Genomic DNA, 12,574 nt, shown 5'->3' on the forward strand with positions numbered 1-12,574 from the left:
CAAGAAGAAGAAAACTTCATGCTCTAGAGTTTCCAACTTGTTTTATATATTTTAGATCTTGATGTAATCATTTGCAAGATGTACAACAATGGGCTCAACTAAGACCTAATTTAGTGTTACTAAAACTTCAAGTAAGACCTAATTTAGTGTTACTAAAACTTTAGAGACCAATGGTTTAGGATGGAAAAAGGTGGCTAGGCTTTCCCTAGACTTTATACTGAGCTTAATTGTGAAATTTCTAAGTGTGGAGGTCTAAGAAGTTGGCTCTTCAGCCTTTGGAGTCATCTACTTAAAGGTTCTAAGGTTGGATATAGTTAGTAGTTGATTGTCCATATAGCAATAGTTGGCTACTTGTGACAGCCAAGTCTGGTATCATTGCGTAGTTAACTATCCATGAAGCAATAGTCCACCACTTGTAATAGTCAAGCTTGGTGTCACAACTTTGACCTGTAGTTGACAATTAAAAGGTAGTATTCAACCATGCCTATAAACTAAGGGTCCGTTTGGTTTGCAGGAATAGGGGTCTGGAATCGGAATTGGAATGGGTTATTCCGATTCCAACTGTTTGGTTGGACGGAATTGGATTCCCATTCCCATTCCTGTTGGAATGGAATTCCCCCATTTGAGGGAATGGCCACTCCCTGCCCCTCCCTTGGGAATTAAATCCCATTCCTGCTGATTTTAATTCCCATTCCCATTCATGTCTGAACCAAACAGACTATGGGAATGGACCATTCTAATTCCGATTCCGATTCTGACTACAAACCAAATGGACCCTAAGAGTAAGTTGTATCAAGTAGTTAACTACACCCCGTGGACTACAAGAAAGAAAAGATTCTCTCTTGCTAATAGTAGTCACCTACTTAAACCTAGTAGTCAACTACTTACTTCTTGTAGTATTAAAAATAGTCAACCTTTTGCTCATGCTAGTTGACTACTTTATAGAAAAAATGGAGAATTTTGACTATTTAAAAGCTCAATGGATTTTTCCTCTTTTATTTTTCCTCTTCTAGTAAGCCTTCATTAATGTTGGGAAAAAGTTACAAACATTTCTAAGAAATGGTTTAAATCCCTTCCTAATGGCTCTATAACAATCATAAGATCTCTAACCATTATTTAGGCTATATGTGCAATAGAAAGAGAGCAACGTAATGGAAATATATGGCTTTCTACTTAAGCTTCTTTTCGTACTTTTTCCAAAGCAACTCAGTGAAAGCCGCTCAACTAGGCTACAAATAAGTTAAATCAGATCAAATCTGACTCAAAACTGAATTTGATCTAGTAAGAGGCAAATTTCAATAACTCCCTTGATCCTAACAAATCCGATTGGATTAGGAAAAATCAATGGATCCAATTCAAATATACCCTGATCCAATCCATCACAACCCGATTTGATCTATTAGTTATGAAATATTTTATATTATATATTATTTATATATTATATATGTATATTCTATATTCTATATATTATATAAATAATATATTTATACTCTATAATTAATATATTTATATTATATCATCAAGTTTTTTTTTATTACAATTCAAATTGAATAAGATAATTGATAAGATATTTGAATTTAAATTCGAATCATACTCTTAAAAATCCAAAAAATTCTTATCGGATTCAAATCGGTCAAATTTCTTATTGCATCGGATCAGATTCAATATACCATTTTCTTAATCTAATCCGACCTATATGCCGCCGTACAACTCAAATCAAAGTTTTAGCCCACCCAAACGGGCCCTAACTTGATAGCTAATACCAATGTTCTAAAAACTGAACCAAATTGGTCGATTGAACTGGTTGAATTGTGACACTGCCCCTAGTTGGTCCGGATATACCCCAAAAACCACTTTGTTAAAAAAATTGTAAAAATCAAGGTTCAAAATATCGATATGCCCGATACGCTGGTAGGGGCATATCAGGCATTTTTCAATACTTGTTTTTTTACTTTTTTTTTATTTTTTTTTTCAGAACTGGTTCAGGGGAGCTGGTCTAGGACCCCTCCATCCCCTGAACCGGTCATACCCGATACACCCACTATAGGGGCGTATTGGAAGGATCTCGGAATGATATATATCAGACGATACGGGCCGATACATAATGAAACTTTGAACCTTGGTGAAAACCATCCACCCGGCTAATTCAACAAGAGACCTAGTCTCGGTTTTGCATAATCAGCCGGTTTTCCTTTTCTTTTTTTTTAGATTTTGACTTTTAATACAAAAAGATAAGAAAAAAAACCTAAAATTGAACCAAATATGCCCCAAGGTCCAAATCGGAAATCCCAATCCTAACCCAAAACCTTCGTTCAATGATCTTCTTCCTCTTTGTTTTGTTCAAACCTAAGTCCAGCTACACCGAAGCCTTCTTCTTCTTCTTCTTCCCACGAGTGGACTCTGTTCACCACGTTCCTCCAACTCTGCCGGCTGGTGTTCTCTCCCCCTCCTCCTCCTTCTCTAATACGGCGGTGCTTTGTTCACCATGCGAGAGCCATGACCCTCTCTTAGTTTTCTTCCTTCTCCTCCTCCTCCCACTTGAACCCTGAAAAATGTAAATTTTGCAATTTTGATTTCTGCATTATATAACATTTACACTTTAAAGTTTATTTTATTTTAATTTTTTAATATTTATTTTTTTAATTATTGAACTCGAAATTAATTAATTACTCATAGTTTTCTAACTTTTGTTTATAGGTTTGTTCAAATTAAATTATAATTTGTTCTTTACTTCGGCATTCAGTCCACCAAATTCGGCCAAGATACAAGACAGTCTACTTAGTTGTTCAGTCTTGTAGGATAGCCTAAGCCATCTTGGAATTTGACCTTTAATTGCCTCAAGCTTTTTATTTTGGATTAATTTTTCTTCATATTCAGTAATTTTTGAATTTTATTTATTATATATATATTATTTATTATATCAGTATAGTTTAACCTCCAATTCAATCCGATCAGACCTCTAACCCATGAACCTCTACTTTTTTCAGATGATGCCCGGTCCAGTTCTCTAACTAGATCGAGTTAAATCCTCACTTAAGACATGAGTAGGAGTGGATTCGAGCTGAATTGATCCGAATAATACTAGGCTCGAATTCGGCTTGGCAAGGTTATACAAGGCTCGAGCTCAGTTTGAATTAAAATATTGAACTCAAACTCGGCTCTAATCAAAATCTCATGAGCCCGATTTTGACTCAATTCGAACTCGATTTGAGAAAAAAGTTTTATAAAAATAAAAAATTATATATAAAAATATTATTATTTAATATTTAAAAAATTAAAAATTATAATATTTTAATTATATATATAGAACAAATCGAACCAATAAATTAGACTCGAAACTCACTTATAAATGAGCCGAACCGAGCTTTTCACTTAGAACGGATTCACGTTTCATTTTCTTGTGTGACAAACCCCTCCTCTACTCTTAACGAGTGATAACAGTTACGAAGCGACATAGTCATTGGAGGTTTCGGCGGCAAATATGCGAGTACGCGCGTCTTTGACTGATAATTGAATACACAAACAAGTTGTGTAATTGTGTAAACCGTAACGCCACTTCTTTCACTTTCTTAGCATTGAAATGGCATTTCGTGTTTGACCCAAATCGTCAAATCTTCGAATCTTTCATTAGACTGCAAATAGAAATCAATAAAGGCAATAAGAAGGAATCGATTTAGAATACCTTTTTTTTTCTTCATTTGACCCATATTCATCGTGTTGAACTATTGATTTTTTTCTTTCTCTCTCTCTGTTTTTTGTGGATAGTGGGTTTGTTACTTTTAGCTCTACTGTCTCGCTGCAGGCTTTGATTTTTCAAACAAACACGCGCTTTTTGGATTTTCGGCCTCTTTTATTTGCGTCCCAAAAGTCTTGGGGTCCTTGCGCCCCGGAAGTCTTCTGTGAATTATGTTGTGACATGGTGCTGCTTCTTCACTGTTTTGAGTAAACTTCTTCCGGGTGTTCTGAGCATTCAGGGTTTCGTTTTCTGTGCGACTGTTTTTGGTTTACATCTGTTGTGGCACGGAAGTTACAGGTCAGTTGCTTAATTTGGCGCGCTTTTTTGGTAGTTTCTTTTGATATTTCCAACTGGGCATCTCTGTATCTTCATTTATTTTGATGGGTGTGTGAAGGAATTCAAATTGGGTGATTGGGTCTTTAATAGGTTCTTTGGGTTTCATGGAGCGGAAGGCTGTTGGGTATCCGTGTTTTGATTCCCAAAGACTGCAATTGGGGGTTTAGTTGTTTGTAGTTTTCTTTATATTGGGTTCCTTTTAATTCTGGGTTTAGTTCTTTCCTCATCTCTCCTCCCTTTCCTCCTCTGGGTGACTGGGTGTAATAACTTGTAATTCTGGCAGGTCTTCTGTGTGCAATTGGGGTTACTATGTCGTGGAACCAGACGGTTTTTCCTTTGATGTCGAACGAAATTGGAGACTATTGGTTGATTTAGTTCTTGTTTATTCTTATTTTCATTTCGGATTTTTTTTTACTCCTGAGGTTATACTGGGATTTTCTAAGGATTTTTTTTTTTTTGAATAAGAATCGGGATTTTTTATGCTAAAAACCATGAATTACAGTTGTCTAGCTGTTCTGTCTGCTATTTCCTGGTTGCTACTGACTGCTACCAAAAGCGATGGTAGCGATGCAGATATTAACTGCTTGAAAAGCCTGAAAAGTTCACTGGAAGACCCTTTCAACTACTTATCTTCATGGAATTTTAACAACAAAACAGAAGGTTTCATCTGTAAATTTACGGGGATTGATTGCTGGCACCCTGACGAGAACAGGGTCATAAACATTCGCCTGTCAGACATGGGTCTGAAGGGCCAGTTCCCGAAGGGTGTTGAGAATTGCACTACCTTGACAGGCTTAGATCTTTCTAACAACAATCTTTCTGGACCCATTCCACTGGATGTTTCAAAGATGATTATATATGCGACTACCCTTGATCTCTCCTCCAATCGTTTTAGTGGTCAGATCCCAGTTAGCCTCTCTAACTGTACATACCTGAACACCCTCAAACTTGAAAATAACCAACTGACAGGGGAAATCCCCCCACAATTTATCCTACTCAATCGTCTCAAGACATTTAGTGTTGCCGACAATCAGTTGTCTGGACCTATCCCTACCTTTGTTAATACCACCTTTCCATCAGATAGCTTTGCAAATAATCCGGCGCTATGTGGGGAGCCTTTGGGTAGTAAATGCACAGCACCTGCTAAGAAGTCTCATGGTGCAGTTATAATTGGGTCAGCAGTTGCTGGGGTGGTTGTTACACTTTTGGTTGTTGGTGTTGCATTGTACTTCTGGATGCGTACAGTGTCCATAAGGAAGAAGGAAGAAGACCTTGAAGGAAACAAATGGGCAAAGAATATTAAGGGAACTAAAGGCATCAAGGTAAGCTAATCTGATCTCTTTCCTGTATTATGCTTTTCTCTTTATTCTTGTTTCCTTTTTCCACTTTTTGGCTAGAAAGCACTGAGAAAGGAAATACTCTGCTCTCTAGGTTTCCATGTTTGAGAGGTCTGTTTGCAAGATGAGGTTGAGTGATCTCATGAAGTCTACTAACAACTTTCACAAAGACAACATCATTGGTTCAGGAAGAACAGGGACACTGTACAAGGCATTGCTTCTAGATGGTTCCTCCCTTATGGTCAAGAGGTTACAAGACACACAACATTCTGAGAAGCAATTTATATCTGAAATGAATACTTTGGGGAGTGTGAAGCACCGTAATTTGGTTTCTCTTTTGGGCTTCTGCATGGCAAAGAAAGAGAGGCTTCTGGTGTATAAATATATGCCAAATGGGTGCCTCCATGATCGGCTGCATTTTGTGGAGGTTGAGGCTAAGTCCATGGAATGGCCACTAAGGCTAAGGATTGGGATAGGAGCAGCCAGAGGCCTTGCATGGCTCCATCATAACTGCAATCCCCGTATTCTCCATAGAAACATAAGTTCCAAATGCATATTGTTGGATGAGGATTTTGAGCCAAAAATATCCAATTTCGGACTTGCAAGGCTTATGAACCCAGTTGATACACACTTGAGTACCTTTGTGAATGGGGATTTTGGGGACTTGGGTTATGTTGCTCCTGAGTATGCACGGACACTGGTGGCTACTCCCAAGGGAGATGTTTACAGCTTTGGTATTGTGCTTCTTGAGCTTGTTACTGGTGAGAGACCCACCCATGTAGCAAATGCCCCTGAAGGCTTCAAAGGAAACTTGGCAGAGTGGGTTACAAAACTTTCAAGTGATTCTCGTCTCCAAGATGCCATTGATAAGTCTTTGGTTGGGAAAGATATTGATGGCGAGCTCCTCCAATTTCTTAGAGTTGCCTGTAATTGTGTCTTGCCAACTCCAAAGGAGAGACCTACTATGTTTGAAGTATACCAGCTTCTAAGAGCCATTGGAGAAAGATACAATTTCACAGTTGATGATGAAATTCTAGTGCCATCTGACTCTGGTGATGCTGACATCCTCAATGAACTTATTGTTGCTCGAGAAATGAACCACTGAAAAGGTATTATTAAGATATAGTACAAGATGTAACCAAAGCACTATAAACAATCTGTAATGTCTGCAATTGTATGATTTCAAATCGAATTCTTATTTTATAGAATTTTAGTTTTTGTTTTAGCTGTTATACATCGGAATCCCGCTTGTATGTGTTCCATTTCCCATGTAATCTAGAGAAATTATCCCTTATCTCCATTTTATTGTGCTTTTCTGGTCATGCAATTTTATATTAGAGTCGAATAGATAGATTCTCTTTTCCACTCATGTTGCTTTAAGTTTGAACTCATTGTCCAAGTGAAGTGTGGTGTAAGAATTTAATGGAAGCAGCATAATAAATCTGTAAATATGTAGCTATATGATTTTTGAATAGTATGCCAATGATTTAAGTCTCAGTTTTAAACTCGGTTTCAACCTCAGTTAAAACTGAAATTTTCTTCAAAATGTCTACAGAATTTCAGAGCCAGTTAAAATCTCAAGAGAAAAAAATCAACAATTTAAATGGTGAATTTTCTCTCTCTAACGTATTTTCCTAGTGTTCCTTGTCATGTTTATCTTATCTCTTTCCATATCTTATCAAATTGCTGAGGGTTTCTCCTGTTTTGTCTCCATTTAGCACCATTATTAGAGGATTTAATATACTATTCATTCAGGTCCTATCTAAAATCAAGATAAAAAGTTGAAATATCTAAAGTTCCTTACAAATTTTAATTCTAGATATTTATATTTATGGAGTCCAAAAATGAGTGTTACAGTAATGCAAATGCTTAGATGGATGAGTGGTAAAACTAGGAAGGACCAGGGTTAGAAATAAAGTCATATGAAGGAACCTACGAGAAGATCCAATAGGTGATAAAATGAGAGAAAGTAGATTGAGATGGTTTGTTCATGTGCATAGAAGACCATCTCCAGACTTGTTAGAAAAAGTAATCTGTTACAAGTTAAAAGGGCTAGAAGAGCTAGCGGCCAAACAAAAAGAACTATGGTTGAAGTAATAAGGAATTATTTAAGTTTCCGATCAAAATGAGAAAATGATGTAAGCACCTAGGATTAAACAATGTATATGGCACTGAACAGAACATAATGGTGAAACAGGATTCATGTAGCCAACCCCATATATATGGGACAAGGCTAGATGATGACGATGACATTTATTTTTGATAGAATTCAGGTCTGCCTTAGAGTTCGGCCTGACTGAGTTCAGGTATGTAGAAGAAGAAAAGGTGATAGAGAGAGAGAGAGAGAGAAAGAGAAAGAGAGAAGAGAGAATTTTGGTTCGAACTGAAAGAGTCAACTTGACTTCTTCCAGTCGGCCAGTAAGTATTTATATTATTATTAAAACATAACTAAAAGGACCTATGTGCCCTTACTTAAGTTAAGAGCACTTGTTCCAACACAACCTCAGATCAACAACATTAATCAAGGTATACAGAAGTACCCCTACGCTAACACTCCCCCTCAAGCTGGTGAGTATATATCATATACTCCCAGCTTGTTACATATGTAGTCCACTCTTCCCCGACTCAAGCCTTTTGTAAATAAGTCAGCCCATTGATTTCCTGTATTAACATGTGTAGTGTCTAGTTCTCCATTCAGCACCTTCTCCCTCACAAAGTGACAGTCAACCTCAATGTGCTTGGTCCTTTCATGAAACACTGGATTAGAGGAGATATGAACTGCAACCTGATTATCACAATAGAGCTTCATTGGAGTGTTAATGTTGTACCCTACTTCCTGTAGAAGGTTCCTTAGCCACACTAATTCACAAGCGGTATGCGCCATAGCCCTATATTCTGCTTCTGCACTGCTTCTTGCCACAACCGTCTACTTCTTACTTTTCCACGTTACCAGGTTACCTCCCAGAAATGTGCAATAGCCTGTAGTAGACCGCCTATCAGACATAGACCCGGCCCAATCAGCATCAGAGTACCCTTATATTTCAAGTTTTCCCCCACTCTTGTATATCAGACCGCGACCCGGAGCCCCTTTTAGATACTTCACAATTCTTAGAACTGTATTCCAATGAGGAATCAGAGGTTTTTGCATGAACTGGCTTACCACACTAATTGCAAATGAGATGTCTGGTCTGGTGATGGTTAGGTAGTTCAGTTTGCCCACAAGTCGTCGGTATCTGCCCGGGTCTTCAAACACTTCACCCATATCACTGCTTAGCTTGGTATTTGTGTCCATGGGTGTGTCAGTTGGTTTGGCACCCAACAGGCATGTTTCTTCCAGCAAATCAAGCACATACTTCCTCTGGCACAGGTTAATCCCATACTTGGATCTCGCTACCTCTATCCCCAAGAAGTATTTCAGTTTACCCAGATCCTTTGTCTGAAAGTGATTCTGCAGATAAGTCTTCAGCCTGTCAATACCACTGTTATCATTCTCAGTAATAACAATATCATCTACATACACCACTAACAATATTTTTCTTCCCGGAGAGTCATGACTAAATACAAAATGGTCAACTTTGCACTGTTTCATACCAAACTTCTTTACCACCTCACTGAACCTTCCAAACCATGCTCGAGGAGACTGTTTAAGCCCATATATAGCATTCCTTAGTCTGCACACCTTACCATCCTCCCCCTGAGCAACAAACCCTGGAGGTTGCTCCATGTAGACCTCCTCGAGTAAGTCACCATGCAAAAAGGCATTCTTGATATCAAGCTGATATAGTGGCCACTCATACATGGCTGCAAGTGAGATCACAACACAAACTGACCCTATCTTAGCAACCGGTGAGGTCTTTGTGTAGTCAATACCATAGGTTTGGGAGTACCCTTTTGCAACTAATCGCGCTTTTAGGCGTTCAACACTACCATCAGGTAGATACTTAACCGTATAAACCCATTTACAACCAACAACTTGCTTCCCAGGAGGAAGAGCAGTGAGGTCCCATTAGCAACACCACAAATTAAGGATGTGGAACCATTAGCAAGGGTGACAGATTGTGATGTTGTACAATGAGATAAGGAGGAAAACACACCTGGAGTTCCAGTCATGTAATCGGAGGCTCCAGAGTCAATGATCCAGGGATTGGGTGTAGATGCCAGACAAGCATACCTGAGTGAGCAAAAGTCGTTGTGTTCTGCTGTGATTGGATAAACCTCTCATATTCATCACGGGGAACACTCACCATTTCCTTCATGGGACCATCTGTGGATGTAGGAGGCATCTGGTCAGATGAATGATTCTCCTGTCTAAAGCTGGAACTTGAGTCACTGGTCGCGGCATGATTGGCCCAGGTTGAGGGAGGACCATGTAGATCATAGCAATAGTTGATGGTATGTCCATCCATACCACAATGAGTGCACTTCCTCGGGCCTGAGCCACGTCCTCTACCACGGGCTCCCCCTGAATCTCTACCCCCAATACGACCACCACCACGGTTATGAGTAGACCCACCATTGCCACTTCGGCCATTTGCAGAACCACTACCACCACCACGGCCAGACTGAGCTCCCCGAGCTCCACCTCTAACACCATGGCCTCTCGATGCAGCAAAGGCAGATCTATCTGAGATATTAGAGTTCTCAGTAGATCCGATAGCAATCCTCCAGAGTCGAGCAAATACCTCTTCTAGGGACGGAAGAGCTGATCCCCCTAATATCTAAGCCCGTACTGGTTCATATTCAGACTTTAGTCCCACCAAAAATCTAGTCACATCAAGTTGCTCTCTCTGTTGTTGCTGAATCTTGACATCAGAAGTGAGAGGGTGATAGACATTCAACTCATTATGTATGTTTCTCATGCTGGCATAGTACTCCTCAAGACTCTGATTGCCCTATTGCAGGTTAAAGTACTCTTGATAAAGCTGATAAACTCTGGTTGTATTATCCTGACCCAAATACAATTTCTTCGCATGATCCCACACATCTTTGGTAGTATCAAGGAACATGAAGTTCACACTAATCCTGGGTTCCATACTGTTCCACAACCATGTAATGATCTGAGCATCCTCTTGCTCCCAGTCTTCATACTCGTGAGAGTCAGAGAAGGGTTTCTCCTCTCTGATGTGTTTTACCTTCTTCTTTGCCTTTAGAAAAACTTCAACGGATTTAGCCCAAGGCACATAATTCTCTCCATTTAATTTAATGGAGGTCATCTGAACATTCAGGTAGTCTGTAGGCACCATCACACTATGTTTATAATCATTATTGTCTCCCATTATGTTATCACCAATTCTGCCCACTTGCTGAATTCTATTATCACTGAGATCTGCACACTACACACCACTAGGTCACACCTATCACACTGATTGCATCACTTATTGTTGCTGGAATGTGTGCTCTTTACACCACAAACCCTAGATCAAACCTGTCACACTGATTTCAGCACTTGTTGTTGCTGAAAAGTGTGCTCACATCACAAACCCTACTCCTACAACTACCTGAAATCTCACCACTGTATGATCATATCTCTTCCTTTAAAATGCACAAAGAAACCAGCAAAAAACCCTAGCACTTACTGGCTGAAACCCTAGCATATGGTCTGAAACACACCTCCTATTTAATCCATAACAGATATCATGCACTGAAATTTCTTACCTTATCGCTGAAGTAACACCCATACGAGCGGGAAAGCAGTCCACACACGACAGCCGCTACACACACACCAGCCACTACCCACACAGTTCAACCCTATATTCTTCCTCTAATAGGAGAGGGCGATCTCAGAAATCACAGCAACCGACCACATACGACTTTACTGGAGACATACCTCCAAGGAAAGAGGGCGATCACTCCTTTTCATCCCTCTTCCTTATCTCCAATCGAACATAGGAAAAAAAAGGAAAACCCTAGATAGGGTGCGCAGAGAATGAACCCTAGGCAAGCAGAAATCTAGGCAGATTCAAGATGCTCTGATACCATGATAGAATTCAAGTCTGCCTTAGAGTTCGGCCTGACTGAGTTCAGGTATGTAGAAGAAGAAAAGGTGATAGAGAGAGAGAGAGAAAGAGAAAGAGAGAAAAGAGAATTCTGGTTCGAACTGAAAGAGTCAACTTGACTTCTCCCAGTCGGCCAGTAAGTATTTATATTATTATTAAAACATAACTGAAAAGACCTATGTGCCCTTACTTAAGTTAAGAGCACTTGTTCCAACACAACCTTACAGATCTGCAACATTAATCAAGGTATAAAGACAGAAATGCCCCTACGCTAACAATTTTTATGGAGTTGTACTTGTTGCCTATATCAGGCATTTTTCCATTTGTTTTATTAATGTTGGATTCTACAATGGCTGAATTTTCTAAGAATTTAATGGACATGAATAAGGAGACACGAATCAAAACTATGGAAAATAATTTGAATAAGGTTTAATTGATGTTCTCATTGGTAAAAATGGAATTTTATCCTCTCCGAGTTTATAAACATTTGTTCCTGAATAGAACGGAATGGTGAAACAGGATTCTTGTAGTCAACTCCATATAGTTGGGAGAAGGCTCAGATGATAATGATGACTTGGAAAACTGGGGAAGGGAAAATTGGAGTTCAGCTTTTCTTGTCTTCCCTTCTTCCCACTATCTTGATGACAATGGTATCTTCAGCGACAACTGGTGTAACTCCCTTTTCCTCTATTGTCTCTTAAGCAGTGAGATTACCTGGTCTCACTTCTTGAACTTGTATATTGACTGGTAGTATGTTCTGCAGCAATCATCTGTACTTGGTTTCCCATATAAAAAAAAGGAAATAACAAAGACATGGCTTTCATTTTCTAACAGTTTGGTTGTCAAGAAATAATGAAGATAAGCTTTGGAGGCTTTGACTGTTATGGGATCTGAAGCATTCACTTCTAACTAACCTCATCTTTTTTTGTAAACGTGGCTCTATTGTAATTCTTTTGTCAGATTTATTTGGTTTTGTGATGGTTTTAATAGGAAAACTAACATCAGTTTTCAGAATACAAAGGGGGATCAAGAAGATTGATTTTTGGGTCCACACATTTTTTCAGGCCGACTAAATGCCAACAAGAGAATCATTCTCAGAAAACATTCTTTATATTCCTCGTTTTCATTCACTATCTGAGCATCCAAACACAATCTAAAAGAGGACCAAG

At 38.9% G+C, this 12,574-nt stretch overlaps 1 protein-coding gene across 2 annotated transcripts; it reads left to right on the top strand.

The window, feature by feature from the left end:
- Nucleotides 1–3,351: 3,351 nt before the first annotated feature.
- On the top strand, nucleotides 3,352–6,700 carry LOC104593343 (probably inactive leucine-rich repeat receptor-like protein kinase At5g48380). 2 transcript variants are annotated; one of them, XM_088892380.1, is made up of 4 exons: nucleotides 3,352–3,526; nucleotides 3,803–4,033; nucleotides 4,356–5,394; nucleotides 5,504–6,700. In XM_088892380.1, exons 3-4 carry the CDS (start codon nucleotides 4,552–4,554, stop codon nucleotides 6,512–6,514), a joined length of 1,854 nt encoding a protein of 617 aa, XP_088748506.1. In that variant the 5' UTR covers nucleotides 3,352–3,526; nucleotides 3,803–4,033; nucleotides 4,356–4,551; the 3' UTR covers nucleotides 6,515–6,700. The 2 variants fall into 2 exon arrangements, with proteins under 2 accessions (XP_088748506.1, XP_010251402.1); XM_010253100.3 differs by lacking the exon at nucleotides 3,352–3,526 and having other exon boundaries at nucleotides 3,595–4,033.
- Nucleotides 6,701–12,574: the final 5,874 nt, after the last annotated feature.

Source organism: Nelumbo nucifera, chromosome 7 (genome assembly GCF_055504915.1).
Source record: "Nelumbo nucifera cultivar China Antique chromosome 7, China Antique-T2T, whole genome shotgun sequence".
Taxonomy (NCBI): domain Eukaryota; kingdom Viridiplantae; phylum Streptophyta; class Magnoliopsida; order Proteales; family Nelumbonaceae; genus Nelumbo; species Nelumbo nucifera.